The sequence below is a fragment of the Dunckerocampus dactyliophorus genome, chromosome 8, assembly GCF_027744805.1.
Source record: "Dunckerocampus dactyliophorus isolate RoL2022-P2 chromosome 8, RoL_Ddac_1.1, whole genome shotgun sequence".
NCBI lineage: Eukaryota > Metazoa > Chordata > Actinopteri > Syngnathiformes > Syngnathidae > Dunckerocampus > Dunckerocampus dactyliophorus.
Genome location: NC_072826.1, coordinates 24,607,710 through 24,633,142, shown reverse-complemented (window position 1 = coordinate 24,633,142; position 25,433 = coordinate 24,607,710). Strand labels below are relative to the sequence as shown.

Below are 25,433 nucleotides of genomic sequence, written 5' to 3'. Positions count from 1 at the left end.
GTTCTATGGTGTTGCTCTGCTGCCACCTGTCTGCCTTTCATTGCAGTGCAGAGAGGCAGAGAGGAACCCACATTGCCAGATTGTTCCTTGCTCCTCACCTGCACACACCACTCTTACCTCTTGCTCTGTGTCTTTGTGCATTACTTTCTGGTCTTACCCGCAGCTCTTTTTGTATTAACCACCTTTTGCGTGGCAGTCACTACAAATCTTAGAATAGTATAATATGGGTTTTCATGCTAAATTACTTGCTAAACAACAACTGTTGTCTTTCATTTTCAGTTAGGTGCAGTGTGCAAAGAGCAAGCTGAGAGCTGTGGCTATCACTGCAAGTAAAACATGTAATCCATTCATTTTCTATGCCGCTTCTCCTCATTAGGGTCGCGGGGGTACGCTGGAGCCTATCCCAGCTGACTTCGAGCGACAGTCGGGGGTTCACCCTGGACTGGTCGCCAGCCAATCGCAGGGCACATATAGACAGACAACCATTCACACTCACATTCATACCTGTGGACAATTTAGAGTCGCCAATTAACCTAACGTGCATGTTTTTGGAATGTGGGAGGAAACCGGAGTACCCGAAGAAAACCCACGCACACACAGGGAGAACATGCAAACACTACACAGAAATGCCCCAGGGGAGGTCTTCCCGATCTCCAGACTGTGACTGTGTGGCCAACGTGCTAACCATTAGACCACCGTGCGTTCCACAATGTTATTGTTGTGAATATGTCACTTTCTTCTTTGTGACTTCATGGTTACATCTGCATCTGGTCCTGGAACGCGTTCTGGTCATGACGTCGCAACCAAGATGACGTCGGTTCAGAAAACTTGGAGGAGGGTGTGTCAAGATTTTGTCAAAATCACTTAATTTTGCTCATATTTCATAATTGCTTATCTATGACAGCAGTATGACAAAAGTTTTTACATTTGTTTTGGTGTCATGAGCACTTTAAATGTCCTAAAATGGATCCAATACAGCTCTGCGACACCTGGGAAACATATTGGAGTGGCTGTCATGTGGTTTGCGTCAGGAAGGGCATCCGGTGTAAAAACTAAGCCAAAACCATTCATGCAATTGATTCACTTGAGGTGACCCTTGACAGGTAAAAGTTGAAATTCCATCCATTTTCTATGCCGCTTTTCCTCACTAGGCGTTATGCTGGAGCCTATCCCAGCTGACTTCAGGCGAGAGGCGGGGTACACCCTGGACTGGTCGCCCGCTGGGCACATATAGACAAACAACCATTCACACTCACATTCATATGTATGGGCAATTTTCAAATGTAGGAAGAAACTGGAGTACCCGCAGAAAACCCATGCATGGGGAGAACGTGCAAACTCCACACGGAGATGTCCAAACGGAGATTCAAACCCGATCTCCTGACTGTGTAGCCAACATGCTAACCCCTAGTTCACTGTGCGGCCCCGAAGTTGGGCTATGAAGTGAACATCAAAGCATGGTACTGTCATCTTTTGATCATTTTAGAAGCTACAAAGTGAACATTTTCATTTCCTGGCTTGTTTGATCACCGAGACTGTGGCACCTTCTGCTGGGGAGATTAAACACCACCAAGAAGAAGCACTTAAAATGTCCTAAAACACCTCATACCCCTGTGACAGCGTCAATCAGAACTGAGCTTTATTTTCTTTGTCCAGGCCGAATGTTGGGAACAGCTCTTGTGTTGGATCTCATGAGATCTTGGTCTGGGTCTGTCTTTTGAAAATTGACTAGTGATTGCATCCCCATTGTATTGTAAATAGTTGGTCATTTGTTTTGTGGGCTATCATGCACAATGCCTAGACATGGTTTGCTTAAAACGCTGCATGTGGAATCTGTAACTCGACTCAATTTGAAAGGTCTCCATAGAAGGTTTCCGATAGATGATTGCTATATTTGGTGGTACGCTTTTGAACTGCTTGAAAGAAGTGGCCCGTGTCCAGGAAAAAGGCTCTGAAAAAGTTCTGGGAAGGAAGGACTTCCACATATGCACTCCGTGGCTCTGTTTAAGTGGAGTTTTACATACATGATGCGTAGCATTGCGAGGGTGGGTAGGGCGGATACCGGAGAAGTTCCGCAGGGCTGGTGGAGCCCCGCTGCCGCCACGACGCACACACAAACGTTGGGGTCTTCTCCTGGGTTCACTGTGGCTCTCTATCACACGTTGTTCAAACACCACATTGACACTGTGGACCTCTGTCCTTTTCTGCTGGTCCCTCCTTGGAGAGGGTGGTGTTGGTTGCCTTTTCTCTTGCAAACTCCTGGGCTGTTGCGTGCTCTCACATATGTTGGTTCGACGTACACTTGTTGGCATCGTTGTCGTAGTTTCGCTCTGCTCTGGAGAAGTGTGGACTCTTGAGGACTGGGTCAAACAAGGCCTCGCAGAAGCAAGTCTTTGTCTGCGAATTGTAGGTTTAGGTCTCCTGATGTGTGTTCCTTCCACGAACAAGTTCACGCCTAAAAACTGCGGAGGTTCTACTGCAGGCTGAGAGGGCGAGAAAGCACAAAGATACACATTGGATAGAGAAGCTGAGAGGTGTGTACTGTATATTGTTAGAGTGAGACTCATTTATCTCAACACCGCTCGGGCTTGCTGTGTGACATCGACATAAGCAGTTGTCGATGTAGCCGAAACAGAAACTAACCATTGCTCGCACATTTACTCATGACTTTTGCGACATACAAAAGAAGAGCGGGCAATAACAAAGGTTTTTTTTAATTTACCTACGACATTTTGTTGGCGTGGTTTTGTGTATGGTTCTGAGCTGTGATTTAAGGGGTTGAGCCTTAGGGGGCAGTGGCATTTGCCTGCTAGTTACGGAATGAGAAAAAAAAATTAGAACATGCCAACAGTTAAGATATACTGTAGCACCTTGCAAAGATAGTACTAAGTACAGAAAGTGTTAGGGCAGTACCATAGTGAGTTTACGTCATGACATGTAGGTTTATACTGACAAAAGTGGCTAAAATGCGAGCATTCTAACAGTTAGCATGATTGCACTAAGTACCAAAAGTGTTACGGTAGTTTCATAGTGTGTTTACAGTACATCATGACATGTTTATACTGATGAAAGTGGCTAAAATGTGCTCACTTGTGCTCAACAGTTAACATGATCGCACCCAGCAAGATAGCACTAAATACTTAGTGTTACGGTATTGCAGAGTGAGGTAGCATCATGACATGTACCGTAAATTTGGGTGTATAAACTGTCACTTTTTTTTCAAATTGTGAACCCTGCGGCTTTTATACACCGGTGCGGCTACGCTGGTATGGCTAAAAATTACATTTCCCATGATGCTTGTTGTAGTCATATTATAATCTTGTGACCTCTCCTATACTTCAGAACAAGGGATGCCCGATAATATCGGTCCACCGATAATATCGGCCCGATATTGCCTAAAAATGTAATATCGGTAGACATTGGTATCATATTTTTTCCCTACAATGAAAACCGCTATTTAAAAAATTCGGATGACACCAGTTTGTTCACATACAGTGCAAGCCCACCTCCTTTGTGCTTTCCACAGGCTGTTGTTCCTGGCCACTCTGACTATACTGAAGTCGGCTAGCTCCTCACGTTAGCCTCTGGGACATAGCTGTTAGCCATTCAGTGAAGCACAAATTTGAAGGCATTCAAGGCTGACGTTCTTGCCAGCTCGTTGATCTTGCTCGGTAGTGAATTCAAGTTTCCCATGATAATATAAGGTACCGAAGGCTTGACTCGCCACTTCCTTGCTAGCCACTTGACTTTCATCTTAGCTCAGGCGTGGCCACCTCGACATCAATGGGTAGACAGGGAATCACACAGATGCCGGACGTCGCTCTCATGGCACGTAAAAATGTGCTTGAATAGACAAACAGAGCTGCTTGAAAGGCAGCCACTTGTGGCGGCGGTGTATATAGATACTGTAGATAGATCGATCGATAGATCGATAGATAAAAGAATAGGTAGATGGATAGAAGAATAGGTAGATGGATAGAAGAATAGGTAGATAGATACTTTATTACTGTTCAAGAGAAATTCCCATTTCCAGGAGCTCTGCAAAAATGGGCTCCTGTATTTGCCGGCGCACAAAAGATGACCTCATTAAACCACCTCTCAAGCGTGTAAACAAACGTGGGTGGCTAGTAGCAAACGAGCTTGCTCCTTCCATCCATTCATTTTCTAGATATGCCTACATAAAATGATGACACTTGATTTTCTTCCCTGGACAATTTGATGATCAAAAAATGTAAGTGGCTACTCTGTTGACTTTTAAAACAAATGTCACAGCCTAAGCCTAATGCCCCCCCCCCCCCCCCCCCCCCCCACACACACACACACACAAATTCAAAATACTATTTTTTCTTTTTTCTTTATTTTATTAAATCAATTAATTCATTAAAGGATATATGTATTGAATTATACATTGCCACAAAAGCCTACACAATATATTCATAAATAAGCAAAAAACAACACAACCCAAATAGATAGGAAAATAATTTTTTTGCAGTGCACAAATCCTTCAAGTACAACCCCTCCAAGCCCCCTTTTGCCTCCACCTCAACACACACTCACAACTGTAAACAAGTGTTTTTTTCCAACTACAAAAATGTGCTCCAAATTTTTCACAAGCTCCCCTAACATTGCATTTGACTTAAATCCACATTTACACAATTAAAACTTTTTCCCTGTATCTATCTATCATCTATCTGTCAAGAAAACAAGTGAACAGCAGTTAGTCTATAGCCATCGAGTAACGTTAGCTTATTTGATCTTAAACTGTACATTCCATAATGTGGTGTACATAAAGTGCTTAATGCCTTTATCTTGGTCTGTACTTGGAGATGCTTGGTCTTCGATACAATTAATATAATATAATAACAATTAAATCTGTTTTATTTTTGAGCAATTACTGTTGTAATTTACATAGTCCCAGCGGCACCCGCCCCTCGCTACTCCTTTGGTTTGGTCCACATCACGTGGCGGACGTTTGATCACATTTGAGCAGCATGGGAGCGCGAGTATCATGGCTGTAGAGGGCACTCATTTTCCACATATATGCGCAGACTTGATGAGGATATGATGAGCCCTGAGCAAGTAGTAGACCTAGTAAATAGGATTTTGTTTTCTTTCCCCCCTCGCAACGCCCCCTAGAGAATGCCACCCTGGGCTATTGCCCATGTGGCCCATAGCTAGAAGCGCCACTGATTCCACCACAGGAGATAGTCATGTTACACATATCGGTATCAGCTGATATTGGTATCGGAAATTGAGAGTTGGACAATATCGGTATATCGGTTATCGGCAAAAAAGCCAATATCGGGCATCCCTATTCAGAACTACTACTAATCGTTTATCTACGTATTTCGCAAAACGCTATTACTAAGGTAGTCCATCATAATGCCAAAAAAAGTTCCGGAAACAACCAAAAAAGGCAGAGGAGCCACCATTCTTGGCGTTTGCTAAGCCTGTCACTGCAGCTGAGTGGACACGCTGCAGATCAGCAACAATAAGCACAATTTATACTAAAATCAAATGTAAAACATTGTTGGATTTGGATTATCCAATAAACACCATAAATATAGAACCAAGATTGCATGTTGAATGTTATGTTGAATGAAAAAAAAAAGAGGCGACGTACTGGAATTGTGCAGCAATAGCGTTGTTGACATATACCTGCATCTGCCGGGGGGGATCCACACACTATGATGACTCAGGCGACCACAAAGGTGCCACTGTACCGTGCTTCTTATGAAGCAATTAACAAGTGATCTTACGTAAACCTTATGCAATGTACTTAGCGCTACAGGCGTACATGTTGTATCTGCTAACGTATCCTATACATCAATAAATAGAAATACAGATACAATAAAGCATATAAAAAAAAATGTCACATTGTTGTCACATCTATCCATCTCACACTGACTATCGAAAATAAACGACCGCATGTAGACGTTCTTCTTCTTGTTTATGGCAGGTTGCAACTAAGACTGTCACGATAACAAATTTTGCTGGTCGATAATTATTGCCAGTATTCAATATTATCGGCAAAATCTTTTCATTAATTATTGTCATGAGAGGTGTAATTCATATTTGAACCACTAGATTGGTATTCAAGTATAGTGTACGGTTTACCTGTGTGAGACATTAGCTTGACACAGAAGTTGCCTGTATAGATGTTTTTGCAATGTAGCCAACGACAGTGTGTGGGCGCACACCATTTTTCACTGTTTTGTTTATGTTTGCCGACCAAACACCTCAGTAAGCGGTAACTGTCAGGACGAAGGCTCTGCTGCCCGAGCACCTCCCTCTGTAGTTTTTTTCCTAGTTGAGGAACTGTTCGTGTCGGTCATCTGTGTTCATGCCTGTTCATTCTGATTAAAACAGAACTATTCCCACACTGTGGCTGTGACATTGGCATTAAAAACAAAAATCGCTTTTGGCCCGCCATTCATGTTAGCGAATGTGTGGCACTATGATATAGATGAATACATGGAAATAGTTGCCCCCCCCATTTAATTTTGATGTTTAAAGTCACTTTTTATAAGAGCCACTGTTGATGTCTATTGCTGTTTATATGCTGTTAGTGTAATATAGGTTTCTGCCAGCAGAGGATGCCATGTGCATCAGTAGCTGACGTCCTGGTGAACGACGAAGAAAAAGTTGTTAGTCAGTAGGTGATGAGATGTGTGCAGACACACATTGAAGGTGCCCACGAATAATCTATATTTCCTTGTTTTGCAGGTAAGACGACTTGTAAACCATATATAAGTAATAGACAGCAGTTGTAACAGTTAATTAGCGCTTTAGAGTGTAACAGGTGTCAAGCTAAAGAGTGAATATGAACGTTAATGAGCTCGTTAGAGTGACGTTCCTCGTTGTGTACCGAAAATGGCGGACTCGTCGTCCGTGGCAATGTGTGAATGACCAAATTCTACGTGTATATTGTTAAGGGACGCACATGAGTCAGGTGAATACATGTACAGCCAGAACGTTTGTCAAACAGAGTGAACATGTATTGTCATGTGATGCTTGTGTTCCTGTAAATACTAAGCTAAGTAGAAGGCAAAGCTAGGCTAAAGAGCACATGTGCTGTGCTATTGCTAATTCATTCAGGAAGCTGTGATGACAGAAAGGATATCCCACATGTGAATGTGAAGTTAAAGCTACACTATGTAATTTCTGTATGGTCATAGTAAGTGTAAAATACTTGGTGTTTGTTTCATTCAGAGTGATTACAATGAGAATACAGCAAAAGGGTATATTGTTGGACATAGATTTAGTTTAATAAATACAATTCATGAGAGTAATGGAAGAGAGGATAAAACAGTGATTGGAAACAATGGTTAAAACACTGTAACATTGTATTTTGAGTTGATTAAGGTATGTGCTCATACCGTAACATGTGTGTTGTGTTTTGTTTATTGTAATACTGTAAGAACAAGTGGTTAGTCAGTACGTGATGAGACGTGTGCAGACACACATCGAAGGTGCCCATGAATAATCTATATTTCCTTGTTTTGCAGCTTTTGCAAAAATAAATATGTTGCACGGGAGATGAGTTGGCCCATCATTCTCTGCAGTGTTACATATGCTGGCTCACGAAGCTAACTCCTGCTACAGTAGTAGGGTAGTAGCTAGTAGTCCCGCCTCCACAAAGAGGCTGAATGAGATGACAGCCCACTCTCTCTGTTCATTCCACTATAGAACCAATCCACACAGACAGATGCAGGCTGGCTGGTCATCCAGCCTGTGTGACACAGAGAGACGAGTAGACACGCAAACACACGCGTACATGCACATGTCAATTTATCGAGGGCGTCATAATTAATCTGGTTTTTTATCGTTCGATTAATCGCTGCATACCACCACCTACTGTATCGGAATGTAGACGTGGACGTAGACACGTTCTGCACATGTGCAGTGACAACCATAACCACAGTCACACTCTTCCATCATGGAAAACACGTGACAGAAAGCTGATGCCGCTTTCAAGATAAAGGCGATCGATCTGGCTGTCAGAGTAGGAAACTGGGCTGCTTTGTATAAGCGCACCATAAATGAATATATTGTGAGGTGTTGGAGACATGAAAAGCAGACGCAAAGCAAAAAGACAGTAAAAGCTTTCAGAGGTAAGAAAAGCAGATGGCCTGAACTAGAGGACATGCCTGAAGATTGGATAAATACACAAGAGAGCAGACGGCCATTGTGCAGATCTGACTAAGCCAAAGCAATCGCCACTGAACAGAAGATTGAAGATTGAAGAAAAGGACTGTCCCATTAGCACACACACAACATTGTGTCAACAACTCCCTTCCAACTACGAGGAAACAGTTACAAACGTCCGGGTATACACTCAAACAAAGAGGAGGCTACCGAGAGCCATACACAAAGAGAGAGACCGAGAGAGAGATCGGCTACATGTGTGACGAAGGAATTGTGACGCTGTTCAATTCTGATGGGGAAGAGGAAGACTTTAATGGTTTTAGTTTCCAAGACGACAGCGATGAATGACTTTTCTGGTAGGCTACTGTTATTTGTGTTACACGCACTAGGCACTGTGTGACTACCATAGCTACCATTTGAAATGTTTCTAGCCGCAATGTTTAATTAGCTGTGTACTTGTACTTAGCCATGTTTTGCACTGTTTAACGCTGTTTGGCACTGTTTGGCAAGCACTGTTTGGCCTCGTTCGCCAGTGGCGACCATTTATTAGAGCAATTAATAGCTGAGTAGTGTGTCGAGGACATGTTTTCAATGCATAGTTTCTGGATTCTGCTCTCCATCATGACGACCAAACCCGCGCGGGGCATAATATGGAAGTAGATGCCGATTGGTTGCCCACTCATGCTGCTACAGAGAACTTCCAATATTAACAGATTTCAGAGCTGAATTACGCATCAGAATTTAAGTCAGAGTCAACATAGTGAGACAAATTTACCGGAGCCGAATAAAGTAATCATGCAAGACGCGATTTTATTGACAGCTTCTGTTAATAAAAAGTTGTGTGCTGCAGTGAAATATATCCAAGCGGAATTGCTGGTTAGGCTGAACTAATGTTCTGCACCACAGAGTGTGTTTGTCAAAATTGTCTCCCAGCCGTGGGGGTGGCCACTGGGGTGGCCACAGAGTGACCAAGCGTGGCCACAGCCACCCCTGGGCACCCCGTAAGCTCCGCTACTCATTGTCTGTTGTACTATTTGATCCCACCCTGTAGGTGTGACACATGCTCACCTGTTTGTAGATCAACTGGAAGCCTCCTGTGTAGGCGTTAGGGTTGTTTCGTCTGTCCAGCACCACCCTCAGAGTGTCCAGCTGCACGGAGGGGCAGAGGCGAGCCGTCACCACACTGGTGCAGGCCATGGTGGGACTGGCGTTGACCTCAAGAAGCCAAGGCCTCAGATCGTTGCCCAACATAAAGTCAGCGCCGTATAACTCAAAGCTTGCCTTGCGGTGCTCCACCTTTTCCTGGGCTGTCTGCAAGGTGTGGACCACAGCTTGCTGCATGCCCGGCACCACCAGGGTCTCCCACTTGGACTCACGGCCCTGCTGCTGCAGAAATGTCTTAAAGTCAGAGCAGGACCACATGTTGTCCTTGGGCACGCTTGGGTGGCGCTCACGTGATGGCTGGAAGTGCTTTTGGATGGAGTTGTTGCACAGGTGGACCGAGCTGGACAATAAAGGTAATAATTCATTTAAAACAGCACTTTCATCCCGAGTACATGTTTTTTTGTGTCTTGTCTCCCAGACCTATCAAGGTTTTTTGTGGAGTAGGGCTGAGTGGAGAAGCGCAGGTAGCACTCCCTGTAGAACCAGACGGTCAGTGGGTTCCAGTCGGTGACGAGGAACCACTGCCGCACATCAAACTTGGTGCCTTTGACCAGCAGGGGGCGCTCCAGGTACTTCTGAACCACCCACTTGCTATCTTTCACCATGGCTCTGTCAGAGTCCACCAGCGCTAAAATGTCCTCTAGACGATTCATGCAAACGATACCTGGATGATGCAGGTCATATCATGACAGGAGGATCAGGACTTTGGACCAGAACTTAGAATGGTTAGATGACGACATTATTATTATTATTAACAATTAAAATAAGCAAACGCTTCACCTCTTCCTCTTGACATTGCTCCTGGTTTGATAATCCAGATGTTATTGACTCCATCAATGTCCAGCTGAGGGCAAACTTCCTGCATTCGGACCAACATGGCCTTGCAGCGGCTCACAAACTCTGCACTGCCTCTGATGGATGCACCTTTACTACATAGACAAATATCCTAACAGTGTCAATATCATAACACAATACAGTGGATCCCCGCATAGTTGCGTTTTTGTAAATTAGAAATATCAGGTATCATTCGAGTGTACTGAAATATACTCACTGCACAACCATGTAGTAATTTTGTAGAAAGTGATTCCAGTGCTTCTCCTCCACGGCGGCAACGGTCTTCACGGTCACATCAATGTCACTGTGTGCTAAGATGTTCAGAAACTCCTGACAATGATGCAAGGCTGTACTGATCACTGCTGCGCTGACTGTGAGGAGAAACATCATCTAAACATCTAAATAAAGCTGGCCTTCCGTATGCCAATTTGGACAAAATCTAGAACTATAGTTCATTCATTGATCATTATTTGTAAGACATTGCTTTATCTACGAATAGTGTGTCATGCGATGTTTTTTTATTCCTTATTTATTGACAGTATTTATTTATTCACTTATCTTTAACCTCTCTTTTAATGTATTTTATTTTCTATTTATTTATTACTTTTCATTAGGGCTGACAAAGTTAATGAGTTAATGTTAACAGAAATTCCCTTTAATGCCTCTATTTTTGTGATGCTTGTTTAACATGCGCATGTCCTGTTTGACCCTCGGCCCACATCGTAGTTTGAGGAAACGCAGCGGTGTTGCAGTCAATGTTGAGCCACAAGCAGGAACAAATAATGAGCAGAATTTAACAAAGCAAAGGGTAGTTTGAATGGTAAATTCAGCTTCAAAGCCCTGGATGATGGCTTTCTCAACAAAACCAAAGTTATTTTATCTACTTTCGCTGTGAGTTGAATTGTCACCGGTGTACGTCGCATCTCAAAAGCTTTTGCTGGACTCAGATGGAGAAACTGCTGAAGCACTGCAGGGTGCAGTCCTAGTTCTGTAAACTACTGACTGTTCTTGAGCACTTTATTTTTTTTGTAAGTTTATTTATATTTATATTTATATTTATATTTATATATATTTATTTATATTTATATTTATATTTATATTTATATTTATATTTATATTATATATATATACAATTATATTGTGAGATTTGCTTAAAAAAATATTTGAGTGATGGATAGTTTGCCTTACCATTGTCTCCTTGTTGTACAGTGTGTTTGTTTTATATATACTGCTCAAAAAAATTAGAGGAACACTTCGAAAACACATCAGATCTAAACTGGGGGAAAAATGATCTTGAATATCTTTCCTGATAATAAGTGGGTGATGTATTAGTAACAAAATGAGGCCACATAATTTGATAAAAATGAAAATGATCACCCTATATAGGGGGGAAATCAAAGACACCCCAAAAATGAAAGTGAAAAAATGATGCAGCACACTGGTCCATTTTGCCAAAATGTCATTGTAGCAACTCAAAATGATTCTCAGTAGTTTGTGTGGCCCCCACGTGCTTGTACGCATGCCTGACAACGTCGGGGCATGCTCCTAATGAGACTACGGATGGTGTCTTGGGGGATCTCCTCCCAGATCTGGACCAGGGCATCAGTGAGCTCCTGGACAGTCTGAGGAGCAACCTGGCGGCGCCGGATGGACCTAAACATAATGTCCCAGAGGTGTTCTATTGGGTTTAGGTCAGGTGAACGTGGGGGCCAGTATCAATTCCTTCATCCTCCAGGAACTACCTGCATACACTAGCCACATGAGGTCGGGCATTGTCGTGGACCAGGAGGAACCCAGGTACCACTGCACCAGTGTAGGTTCTGACAATGGGTCCAAGGATTTTATTCCGATACCTAATAGCAGTCAGGGTGTCGTTATCTGCGCACCTGTAGAGATCTGTGCGTCCTTCCAGGGATATGCCTCCCCAGACCATCACTGACCCACCACCAAACCGGTCATGCTGAATGATGTTGCAGGCAGCATAATGTTCTCCACGGCATCTCCAGACCCTTTCACGTCTGTCGCATGTGCTCAGGTTGAACTTGCTCTCATCGGTGAAGAGCACAGGGCACCAGTGGTGTAGTTGCCAATTCTGGTGGTCTATGGCAAATGCTAATCAAGCTCTACGGTGCTGGGCAGTGACCACAGGGCCCACTACAGGACGTCGGGCCCTCAGACCACCCTCATGGAGCCTGTTTCTGATTGTTTGGTCAGAAACATTCACACCAGTGTCCTGCTGGAGGTCATTTTGTAGGGCTCTGGCAGTGCTCATCCTGTTCCTCCTTACACAAAGGAGCAGATATCAATCCTGCTGAGGGTTGAAGGACCTTCTATGGCCCTGTCCAGCTCTCCTGGAGTAATTACCTGTCTCCTGGAATCTCCTCCATGCGTCCAGGTACCGCAGTGATGCCCTGGTCCAGATCTGGGAGGAGATCCCCCAGGACACCATCCGTAGTCCTATTAGGGGCATGCCCCGACGTTGTCAGGCATGCGTACAAGCACGTGGGGGCCACACAAACTACTGAGAATCATTTTGAGTTGCTACAATGACAATTTAGCAAAATGGACCAGTGTGCTGCATCATTTTTTCACTTTCATTTTTGGGGTGTCTTTGATTTCCCCCCTCTATAGGGTGATCATTTTAATTTCTATCAAATTATGTGGCCTCATTTTGTTACTAATACATCACCCAATTATTATCAGGAAAGATATTCAAGATAATTTTCCCCCCAGTTTAGATCTGATGTGTTTTCGAAGTGTTCCTCTAATTTTTTTGAGCAGTGTACATTGAGGTCCATTTTCTGTTGAGCTGTTTAAAAAAACTGGATGAACAAATATTTAATGAACAAATATTTGCGTAAAGCAAACATATCCAGTCTCACGTTGATAGGTGTATTAAAAACTTTAAAATGACCTTTCAAAGGTACACTTATCATACATAAGAACTTCTTTCTATCGTTGATTGCTATTATGAGTTAACTATGGACAAAATGTGATTAATCGCAATTAAATATTTTAATCAATTGACAGCCCTACTTTTTATTCATTCTCATTTTAATTTGTATTTATTATTATTCTATTAACCATTTAATTTTTTTTCTTGTCTTTTACCTTCATCCTTGCACAAGCTATATTGTGTCATTTCTGTTTATTTAAAGGCGCACGGTGGTCTAGTGGTTAGCATGTTGGCCAACACAGTAACAGTCTGGAGATCGGGAAGACCTGGGTACGATTCTCCCTTGGACATTTGTGTGTGGAGTTTGCATGTTCTCTCCGTGCGTGGGTTTTCTCCGGGTACTCCGGTTTCCTTGGCGGTTAATTGGCGACTCTAAGTTGTCCATAGGTATGAATGTGAGTGTGAATGGTTATTTGTCTATATGTGCCCTGCGATTGGCTGGCGACCAGTCCAGGGTGTGGCCTGTCGCCCGAAGTCAGCTGGGATAGGCTCCAGCATGCCCCCGCAACCCTAAAAGAGGATAAGCGGCATAGAAAATGTATGGATGGATGTTTATTTAAAACATTCCCCAGTGGCAAAGCTCCAGGCGTGAACGAGTTTCAGCCTGAATTCCTCAAGGCTCTGGATGTAGGGGGACTGTCTTGGCTGACACGTTTCTTCAACATTGTGTGGAAGTTGGGAACAGTACCTCTGGATTGGCAGACCTGGGTGATGGAGGGTGTGTTCCAACTATAGGGGGATCAAAATTCTTAGCCTCCCTGGGAAAGTGCTTGAGACAAGGGTTGCGACCGTTAGTCAACCCTCGGGTACAGGAGGTGCAATGTGGTTTTCATCCCGGTCGCGGAACACTGGACCAGCTTTACACCCTTGCAAGGGTACTGGAGGGTACTTGGGAGTTTGGCCAACCGGTCTACATGTGCTTTGTGGACTTGGAAAAGGCATTTGACCGTGTCCCTCCTAGTGTCCTGTGGAGGTGCTCCGGGAGTACAGGATTGGTGGCGCTCCTCTGTAGGGTGGCTGGACTCACGCTAAAAGATGGGGTGAGGAGCTCAGTTACCCAGGAGGGGCTCAGAATAGAGCCGCTGCTCCTTCACATCGAGAGGAGCCAGTTAACGTGGCTTGGGCATCTAGTCCGGACCGCCTGCCTGGTGAGGTGTTCCGGGCATGCCCAGCCGGGAGAAGGCCCCTCGGACACCTCTAGGCAGACCTAGAACACACTGGAGGGATTATGTCTCACAGATGGCCTGGGAACACTTTGGTGTCCTCCCGGTGGAACTGGAAGAGGTGGCCAGGGACCGGGAAATCTGGACTTCCCTACTGAGACTGCTGCTCCCACAACCCGGATAAGCGGATTCAATTCAATTTTTTCCCTCTTTTAATGACAAAATGTGTCATGTTCTGTGTTGCCGTTCTGCTGCCACCTTCTGTGTTGTTCTTACAATGCATGCTGCTTTGCTGAGGTGGAGCTGGCGACACACGCACCTGCAGCCGATGACCACTCACTGCTCTTAAGCCGCTGGAAGGCTACACTCCAGCGCCAGACTGTACTCCCATGCTCACCACGTCCTCAGCATTGTTGCTACTCCTGCTTCTGGTTCTGACTTTCTTGCATTACTTTTGTGACTTAGTGTATTTTCCTTTTCCCGCGTACGTTTTAGAGCGGCGTCCTCAGTTCAGCTAAAGGTAATTGTTTCTGCTTAGATTTTCCAGTAGCGTCTTTACTTCAGCCTTTTTCTCTGCCTGTTTTTTCTGCTCATTATTTTGTTGCAGTGATTTTTTGTTACTCTTGTAGCGTGTTTCGTTCTGGACTTTTGGCATTCTATTTTTGTATGTGTTAGACTCCTTATTCCCTCTGTGTTTGAGGTGACCTTTTGTTATTAAATATTTTTGTCATGTGAACTGTCTCTCCGGATTTTGGAATCCACACCGTCTTACGCCGAATCGGACAAAATGTATGGTGTGGTACATTTGCTCAATCCAACAAAAGAAGTGGGAAAATGCAGAGCTTATTTAATCTTAGCAATTCTTCTTACACTTTTTTAAAGGAATTTCTGTACATGAATTTAATAATATTAAAATAGGGATGTCAATGGATTAAAATATTTAATCACAATTCATCACATTTTGTCCATAGTTAAAACTTAAAACATTTATATGCGAGAACTACGCTGAAAACCACAGCATTTCAGTTTGTGGAATTAAATTATGGAATGGATTGAGTAAGGAAGAAGTACAGAGATGAGCAAACTCAAAAAACAATACAAGCAGTTGATGTTTGTTAAATACAAGACAGAAGAGTCTTGATCATCACAATGATGTTCTATCAGGTTCGTTACACATACATACACACACATATATATATATATATATATATATTGCTTTTGTTTTTTTAAGGAAAGGGGAGGAGAAAAAGAAAAGAGAAAAAAGGGGGGAAGGGAAAAGAAAAAAAAAATTATTTATATATACTTTTTTTTTTTGGTCTTACTGTCATCTTTTATGTATGAGAATGATTCATGAGATGTATTCCATTGTAACCTTCGTGTTCAAATTAACTAAACCAAACCAATAGTTAACTCATAATTCATCACAATTAATCACAGGTAGAAATAAGTTTTAAGTAGGGATGTAAATCTCTTTGTGGTAAACGGTTCCATACGCACCTAGATACACGAGTTATGATACGTTTCAAAAATGATATATTTTAAAAGCAGAACAATTCAATACATTGTACAAACAATATGATTCGATATGATTCAGCAATTATGTTTGTCAATGTAGATGTTAATCTTACATTATAAAATAAAGAAGCCAAATGTATAAAAGTGTAATTCGTACAGTATTTTCAAATGTGTAAAAGAGCACATCAAAGCACCATGCATGCTGTAAAGGTAGGGGTCCCCAACCACCGGGCCACAGGAAACATTCGGGTTTAAAAAATGTGTGGTTTAAAAAATCACACAGAAAAATTAAAAATGAAATTATTTGTAAATGACTACATAATGTTTTTGTAAAGGGATACAAATTTTGGAAATACGGGCTATTATTTTATTTAAAAAATATAAAGTTAGTAATCCCACAATTTAGCATGTTTGATGCGAGTGGCGACTTGTTCCATTTTGTTCCACTGTCCTTGAACGCACTATTTAACTTTGCAAGGCATCTTTTCCCACAAAGCACGGATAAGACTACTGTAGTTTTGTTTTTTCTTTCACCTCATATTGGGTCCCAAATGCTGATACTGTGTGGGAATGTACATGTACATGTACATGTATGTACATATTTGTTGGTGCACCTCTCAGAAAAAAACAAGTCCAGGCTCGTACTGGCGGATGGTGGCTCTGTATTCATTGAGTGAGGGTCAAACAGGACGTGTGCACTTTAATCGCGTGTCAAAAATATTAGTGCCGTTTAAGGAAACTTCTGCGTTAACTTTGACGGCTCTATATTAAACACATGAATAGTGTAAACGTGTCAGCATGTTAAACGTGAGACACAGAAAAGGTGTAAGATATTAGGCATGTGTAAACATGTGATGTAACCTGTCAATAAGCATGACAAATTCTGAATGTTGAATTTCTGGTTTGACCTTGAGCGTTGCTTTCAGCTTTGTCCTTCTCATCTTGTGCTCCTTTTGTCCTTGTGCTGGTCTCGACCACATGCTTCAGCAGACTACTGCATGCCGTTCTCCTGAAGTCATCTATAAAATCACAAGAATAAGGTTTATGAGAGGTGAGTGTGATGGTTGTGTTGGGCAAGTGCGGCAGCAGTGTCAAGCACACCGATGAACGCATGCCTCTCATCCTCCGCCCCGAGCCTGTAACATCTCGGGAAGAAGGTGTCGGGATCCGCTGTGTCAAACCATTTCAGATTACGCAGGTTGACACAGAGCCCCACCTTAAATAACAACAGAGTAATGTTTAATAATACGAAGAATAATGTTTAATTGGAGTCATTGGAGAGCAGACCTTGGTGGTAAAGGGTCCAGTGTTAGTGTAGTGATTGGTCACTTGGTCAGGGCGTAAGGTGCGCCAGTCAATAGAGTCGTTTCGTGGGGTCCAGTAGAAATACGTCCTTTCATTCCGAACGAGGCGAGACTGCAGAAAACATCACACAGAGATAGTCAAATATTGTGCTTTCTTAAAAACTGGCTGTGTCCTTTATTTAGTCGACTGCATGTACTGTGTTCCGGTGCCGACATAAACATAAAAAATAGCTAAATGAATACAGACTCAGCCTCCTGCAACAAGTGCTTCAAGGTGATATTGTGCAAGAGACGTCTTTAAGTAACATCCGCACAGACACACAGTTTTTATGGAGACGCTCTTTTTTAACTTTATTGCCGACATTAACACGCCAACAGCAGTGCTCAGTTCCATCACCACACACATATTTCACCATAGCATTTCCACACACTTCCTCATTATCCACCAATCATGGCAAGTCACCGAGAAATGCAACTCGGCATTCCCAAGTAGCGGAATTCCTAAAGAAGCATGTTTTTTTTTTGGCACATTCTTTGTGTTGTGTATTGCTACTGGTTTTGCTGTGATCATCATGACAATTTACTGTGGATTTTTTTTTCATATTTGTGAATTTATTATTTTATCTTTTTGTTTATTTTTATTGAAGTATTTATATTTAAAAAATATATATAAATGAATATAAAAATATGTTATTAAAATATAAAAAATATAAATATAAACGTTTATAGTAAGTATATAAGTATAAATATATAGTTTATAGTGTTATAATGCAATTTATAAATTATTTTTAAATAACTGTTATTTTTATTTAAATTAATAAACTATTCTGTTGAACTTGCACACCATAAAATTCAGTAAAAATAAAAAGGCATTGTTTTTGGACACAATTGATATATTTTCCTTTTTTTAAGTACCTTTTTGACACCGGTATCAGACAATAACAAAAACGATACCCAACCGTACACCTTGGATTGGTCGCCAGCCAATCATAAGGCCCTTGGATTGGTCACCAGCCAATCGTACGGCACATATACACAAACTCATTCACACCTATGGACAATGTAGAATCTCCCATCAATGTAAAAAATCAAAATAGTATAAAAATGAAAATCAATTATACACCAAGCCATGTTAAATATAGACTTACTTAAATGGGGTACGTACTGACAAAAAAAATATAAATTTCAAAATGTGTTCTTTTGCTGCATGACAACGGACACGTACTTCATTCCAGTAATACCTACAAAACGCCACTCGATGCTGGTATTGCTCCACAAATGCTGCTGTGTGTCTGTCAGGGTGAGTACTTTTACTTCTTTATTAGTTGTGTTTTACAGCCAGGGCCGCCTCTCCCAACACATAGAACATGCGCTGTGCTTAGGACCCCATCATCCATGGGGGGGGCTCCGTTTTGCGCAAAGGATGTGCATTGCTACCGCCCAGTCAGCAAGCCCGTTGCCACAATGATTGACAGCACGCAGCAGAATACGAGAATAAATTCACCCCATAACTTCCCTGTTGGTGTAATGGAATAGCTGCTGCCTTTTAAGGCAGATAGTCTAGTTTTTATTGTTAATTTGTTATTTTGCACTTTGTACCCAGTCCATTAGTTACATGGAGGGGAAGGGGAAGCATGTTAGTGGACATGATCTTACCAAGAGGCTGTATATGTCATTAATGTTCTCCGCTTCTGCGCTTTCATCTCCTCTATCTAAAAAGAGATTGGGTGTATCATTTATTAGAAAGTGAAAAGGATGATGTATGCATGGAATTTGTACCACTGAACGATGGTTTTGTACAGGTGTTTTTCATCACATCATGGATGGAGCTGACCTTTTATCCCAGCAGCATTATCTACTACAGCGGTGCCATCATCTTCATCCTTCTCCCTGTCACCCTGGTGGGAAGCGCTTTCCTGGCCTGCATTGGGCAATTGACGTTCCACCCACCCTCTGGCCTGTAAGCCAGCCCGGATGACAGGATAGCGGCCCACTATAGTAAACACTTTTTGCATCTGACACAGAGGCGAGTAAAGAATAGGACATGGGGGGTTATAATGCAATATTCATGCAGGCCGTGCTGCGTATTTTGCATTTTTAATCACCTTGACTGCTTTTTCTGCCAGGGCTTTGGCTGTTTTCACCTTGTTAGGCCTGGCAGCTGGAAGGCTGGGAGTGATACTGCAATGCACCTTCCCATTGGCCGGAGTCACGGCTGAAAGAAAAGCCACTTAAATATTCTCATTTATAGCGACATGTAAGCCAGGAGTATGTGCACGTTCGCTCACGCTTACCTGACATTATGGCACAGAATGTCTCCACTCAAAACTGCTTTTTGTTTTGGTTTTCTGGAAACAAAACTCAACAAATGAAAAACACGGAAAGCTCTTTAATAAGGGGAAGCAGTGGAAGGGTGGTTTTGACAGAAATAAGGGTAAAGTTCCTGTACAATCAAAGGTATTTTTAAATGTGTTTGTCTCTCCCTGGGCTGGAAAGGTACGATATGTTCCCAGGCTAAGGACAAGTGCTAAAAGCCGAACATGGGATGACCCCAGTGAAAAGGTAAAATTATGTACTTTCTACACCCCCCGTGTACTGTATTGAACCTTTTGACAATTTTGCACATTTATACTGAATTTGGGTTTTTTATTAGCAGAAAGATACAGTGGTGTGAAAGTGTTTGCCCCCTTCATGATTTATTTATTTACTTTTGCGTGTTTGTCACACTTAAATGTATATATAAGTACATTAGATCTATCAGTCTGGAAAAGGTTATAGAGCCATTTCTAAAGCTTTGGGACTCCAGCAAACCACAGTCAGAGCCATTATCAACAAATTGTGAAAACATGGAACAGTGATGAACCTTCCCAGGAATGGCCGGCCAACCAAAATTACCCCAAGAGCACAGCAACGACTGATCCAAGAGGTCACAAAAGACTCCACAACAACATCCAAAGAACTGCAGGCCTCACTTGCCTCAGTTAAGGTCAGTGTTCATGACTCCACCATAAGAGTTCCAAGATGAAAACCACTGCTGAACAAAAAGAACATTAAGTCTCAATTTTGTCCGAAAACGTCTTGATGATCCCTAAGACCTTTGGGAAAATACTCTTTGGTCTGATGAGACAAAAGTTGAAGTTTTTGGAAGGTGTGTGTCCCATTACATCTGGTGTAAAATTAATTTCAGAAAATGAACATCATACCAACAGTAAAATATGGTGGTGGTATTGTGTGATGTGGTCTGGGGCTGTTTTTCTGCTTCAGGACCTGAAAGATTTGCTGTGATAAATGGAACCATGAATTCTACTGTCTACCAAAAAATCCTGAAGGAGAATGTCCCACCATCTGTTTGTGACCTCAAGCTGAAACGAACTTGGGTTCTGCAGGAGGACAATGATCCAAAACACACCAGCAATTCCACCTCAAGAAAAAGAAAATGAAGACTTTGGCGCGGCCTAGTCAAAGTCCTGACCTGAATCCTATTGAGATGCTGTGGCATGACCTTAAAAAGGCACTTCATGCTGGAAAACCCTCTAATGTAGCTGAATTACAACAATTCTGCAAATATGAGTGGGCAAAAATTCCTCCACAGCGCTGTAAGAGACTCATTGCAAGTTATCACAAACGCTTGATTGCAACTGTTGCTGCTAACGGTGGCCTAACTAGTTATTAGGTTTAGGGGGCATTCACTTTTTCACACAGGACGATGTAGGTTTGGATTTTGTTTTCTCTCTTAATAAAAAGTTAAAAACTGCATTTTGTGTTCAGTTGTGCTGTCATTGACAAATGTTTCCGATCATCAAACTAGTTTAAATACACTCCTGATCAAAATCTCAAGACCAGTTGAAAATTTGCTAGAATTTGCATTTTGCAGATTTGGAATCCTAATGAGGTTTTAAGTAGCGCTACAATATGCAAAAGCAAGAAGGGGGAGTGAGAAAAAAAGCATTTAGAAAAAGTAATTTATTGAAAACAACAATTAAACTGAAATAGGCTGTTTATCAGCTGATCAAAAGTTTAAGACCATGTGCTATAAAAGCCAAAATCTGCTCAAAATTTTCCTTTTCTGTCAGGCATTCACACTGTCATGCCCTCCTGATGGATAAAGCTAAGAAGCTTTCTCTTTTTGAACGTTGTCGGATTGTCGAGCTGCATAAGCAAGGCCTCTCGCAGCGTGCCATTGCTGCTGAGGTTGCGCGCAGTAAGACATTCCAAATTTTTTGAAAGCTCCTGAGCATTATGGAACAAAAAAGTCAAGTGGTAGACCCAAAAAAAATCACACCTGCGCTGAGCCGGAGGATCCGATTGGCTGTCCATCAAGACACAGGGCGGTCTTCGCATGAAATTAAGGCCAACTGCAGCACAATAACCATCAGACGGCATCTGCGGAAAAGGGTTTAAAAAACAAAAAACTAATTCAAAGACCTCGTCTCCTTCAACGCCACAAAACTGCCCGTTTAGACTTTGCCAGGGAGCATCAAACATGGGACATTGAAAGGTGGAAAAAAGTTTTATTTTCTGATGAGAAAAAATGTAACCTAGAGGGTCCAGATGGCTTCCATGTTACTGGCACGACAAGGAGATCCCACCTGAGATGTTTTCTACCTGGCACAGTGGAGGGGGGGGGTCCATCATAATCTGGGGTGCTTTTTCATTCAGTGGAACACTGGAGCTGCAGGTGGTGCAGGGTCATCAAACGGCGGTTGCTTACGTTTACGCAGACGTTGCAGCGGGCATCCCTCATAACTGAAGGCCCTCGTCTGTGTGGTAGCAGCTGGGTTTTCCAACAGGACAACGCTGCAGTTCACAATGCTCGCTTGACCAAGGACTTCTTCAGGGAGAATAACATCACTCTTTTGGACCATCCTGCATGTTCCCCTGATTTAAATCCCTTAGAGAACATTTGGGGATGGATGGCAAGGGAAGTTTATAAAAATGGCCATCAGTTCCAGACAGTTGATGCCCTTCCTGAAGCCATCTTCACCACTTGGAGCAATGTTCCCACTAGCCTCCTGGAAACACTCGCATCAAGCATGCCCAAAGCAATATTTGAAGTGATTAACAAGAACGGTGGAGATAATGAGTCCTACTGAGAACATTTTTTGTTCTGGTCTGGAGAGTTTTTTGTTATTTTTTTGAGCGATGGTCTTAAACTTTTGATCAACTGATAAACAGCCTATTTCAGTTAAATGTTGTCTTCAATAAATTACTTTTTCAAAGTGATTTTTGTCTCACTCCCCGTTCTTGCTTTTGCATATTGTAGCTCTACTTAAAACCTCTTTAAGATCCAAATGTGCAATTTTTCAACTGGTCTTACGATTTCGATCTGGAGTGTATTAAGTGTGACAAACATGCAAAAAAAAAAAAAAAACAGGAAGGGGGCAAACACTTTCACGCAACTGTGTAATCATCAAAATTATTAAATTAATAAGATCAATTTTGAGTTTTAATTTTTTAAATTGAACTACTGACATAAATGAAGTGTTAGATGTTTTTAATTTATTTAGATGTATATGTAACATCACACATCTTTGACATTAATTAGTATTTTAGAAAAAAAAACGGTTTAAAAAATGTCTTCTATGTGCTCCACTTGGTCTGTGGTACATCACCATCTTTTTATTTTCAGTACAAATGGCTAAAGTGAGAGCAAATTTATCAAAATTGTTTGATTTAATACTTTAGATAACAAGGAATTAAACTTAATTAGATCGTCATGTGGCACAATTACAAATATACAGTATCATTTTGCTAGCTGAAAAGCTGAATTGGAAAATTAAAAGATGTCCAGAACATCAGATGTCAGGAGTCCAGATTAAATTCCATTCCATGTGCATTAACACAGCTCAAATGATCTAAAAAAGAGAAAGTTAATGTACACAAAAGGCCTGAATGGCAGAAAGAGGGTTTAAACACTGACATTTGCATGCAGGTGTAAAAGAATAAAGCATATTAGTCTAAGTAGCATCTGTTTAAGGATGTAATCCAGCTCAGAGCTGACTGAAGCAGCAAAATCAGCGCATTTACCCACAAACCAATTAGATTAAAAATAAATAAATAAAGTATAAAATCTCACATAATTTATCCCGTGGGGCGCCTCTGTCCTTCTGCTTTTACGCCTTCCCTTGAGACTGTAATCATGACAACCCTGCAAGCTCCCGCAAAATGTTTACCATGACAACCAACCTGCACGCACGCCTTCCCAGTACACGCGCACGCGCACGACACACCACATCACAACACGTGCTGTTCTTTGAATAGATCCGCAAGGAGAAAAATGCCAACCTGTTGTGCAATCAAGCGGATGCAAGGTGTGCCCTGGCGGTGAAACCTGTGTCAGAAATGTCCCACTCTTGACATCTACTCAGATGCGCATATTCTAATTCCGTTTACATTACAGCACATCAGTGTCAACGTGCAACAACGCACACGACGTATTAAAACTTGCATGTTTCGTCATGCTTTGTGTAATTCCCACTCATTCCGCATGGGGGCAGGCAATGCCTCGTTAGTGTCCATGCACTGAGGACTGCTTATTGCATTGTTTGTTCATGTTTTTTTCATTAGGTTGAAAGTAGTGTGTTGAAAAAGACACATTTAGCAACACTCTTTGAGAAGCTAAAAAACAATCAGCCTCAACAAAGATACTAATACTCACAACATCACACATCTTGATAGCTGCTTTATGCATGCTATACCTTCATTTAGCTAAATAATGTCACCAAAATATTAAAAACTGCACCACTGCAAACTACAACAATAAGATTACATTTTATTGCCATAATATTTTGACTTTATTCTCATAATATAACATTTTCCCCAACCAAATTTTCTAAAAATTAACATGTATTAACATTAACATTACAACTTTAAAAAATTGCATATTTTTCTTTAAAATTTCATCTTTATGTGACTAAAATTACTTCATTTTTCCTAATAGTATTACATTATCTCATTAAAAATGTGACTTTTTTATTGTTAGAATACAACTTTTTTCTGTTAATATTTTGACTTTATTCTTGTAAAATTACTGCTATTTTTTTCCATTTTTGCTGTTGTTGTTTTCTTTATTTTTAATTTTCTAACAATTTGGGTTTTTTTTTTTAAATCTTCTCGTAATATTATGATGTAATTTCCCTAATATTTTGAGTTTATTACCATAATATTGTAACTTTTTCTCCCATATTTATTTTGTGTTGTTCATCTTAATGTTACGACTAAATAGTTTTGTCTTTTTCATCTTCATGCTTTATGTTATTTTTAGGGATGCTCCGATACATCGGCCACCGATTAGTATCGTCCAATTTCCGTAAAAAAAAACGGCACATGCCGATGAATGCCTTTCAAAGCCGATCACAAAAAACGATCGACGTGCTGCGGCGACATGACAATTCATGTCACGTCAACACAGACATGACATGAATGTACATGAGTGCTGTGTCACGTAGGGTTCCCAACACCCTTATTGAGCTGACAAAGAACGCACTTTGCCTGTATTGCTGCAAGAATCAACACTAGTCTGTAAAACCTAGTGGTTTAATTTTATTTCAGCATGCATACAAGTTAGAATGGAATACACCACATAATTCAATTCACAGTTCCACATGTCCAAAAGGAGGAGGAAGAAGCAAAGCTGATTTAATTCTACCCCCCATCCGTTCCACATCTTTTGCAGTACATTTTATTCACTTCCTCTATTCCATATGTGATTGTTTTAAATACATAGAATAATGATAAGGTAATGTAACAATATAAAGATGAAATTATTATGATTTTTTTCACAATTGATATAATAATCAGTATAGAAATAAATAAATAATAATAATTAGAGAAAAGCATAACAAAACAAGTTCAAGACTCTTTTGCCTTGTATTGTTTATTTTAATTCACTCATCTGTTGTGATGAGTGAACTGGTGCATTTTCACTGGTGCACTTTTTGAGTTCCTTCCTCAATCCATTCCATAATTTAATTCCACATACTGAAATGCTGTGGGTTTTTAGCGTTGTTCTTGCATATAAGTGTTTCAAGTTTATCTCCTCACATTACTCCATGTCACATGATACAGATAAAAAACAAAGGATAAAAACAACATAGACAGGTCAAAGAGAGTATGCAATCTTGAACAGATGAGTTTTGAGTCTATGAAGATGGGGAGTGATTCAATATTTTGGATGTCAGATGTTAATGAGTTCCAGAGTTTGGGAGCAGAGCGGCTGAAAGCTCTGTTCCCCATGGTGCTGAGGCGGGCAGAGGGCACAGTGAGGTGAATGGAGGAGGAGGATCCGAGGGAGCGAGTTGGAGTGGCAATCTGTAAAGTCTCTGTAAAGAATAATTGAATAAGTAATGA

The 25,433-nt window shown here is 41.4% G+C and overlaps 1 protein-coding gene across 1 annotated transcript; it reads right to left on the bottom strand.

Annotated features, from left to right (window-relative positions):
• Positions 1 to 1,506: 1,506 nt before the first annotated feature.
• ttll3 (tubulin tyrosine ligase-like family, member 3) lies at positions 1,507 to 23,471 on the bottom strand. Its single transcript, XM_054784342.1, has 14 exons — positions 23,370 to 23,471; positions 19,379 to 19,444; positions 19,190 to 19,299; positions 18,919 to 19,099; positions 18,741 to 18,796; positions 17,068 to 17,196; positions 16,882 to 16,996; positions 16,659 to 16,799; positions 10,364 to 10,517; positions 10,093 to 10,241; positions 9,733 to 9,976; positions 9,217 to 9,652; positions 2,063 to 2,483; positions 1,507 to 1,550 (listed from the first exon to the last, which is right to left on the bottom strand). The coding sequence occupies exons 2-14, from the start codon at positions 19,383 to 19,385 to the stop codon at positions 1,507 to 1,509; spliced, it is 2,187 nt and encodes a 728-aa protein (XP_054640317.1). The 5' UTR covers positions 19,386 to 19,444; positions 23,370 to 23,471.
• Positions 23,472 to 25,433: the final 1,962 nt, after the last annotated feature.

What these genes read in the sequence shown, in the direction of transcription:
- ttll3 (XM_054784342.1), bottom strand. An exon ending in CTGGACCCTTTACCACCAAG is followed by an intron (nt 16,997 to 17,067) that starts GTCTGCTCTCCA and finishes TTGTTATTTAAG; the next exon opens with GTGGGGCTCTGTGTCAACCT. An exon ending in TCCACAAAAAACCTTGATAG is followed by an intron (nt 9,653 to 9,732) that starts GTCTGGGAGACA and finishes TTTATTGTCCAG; the next exon opens with CTCGGTCCACCTGTGCAACA.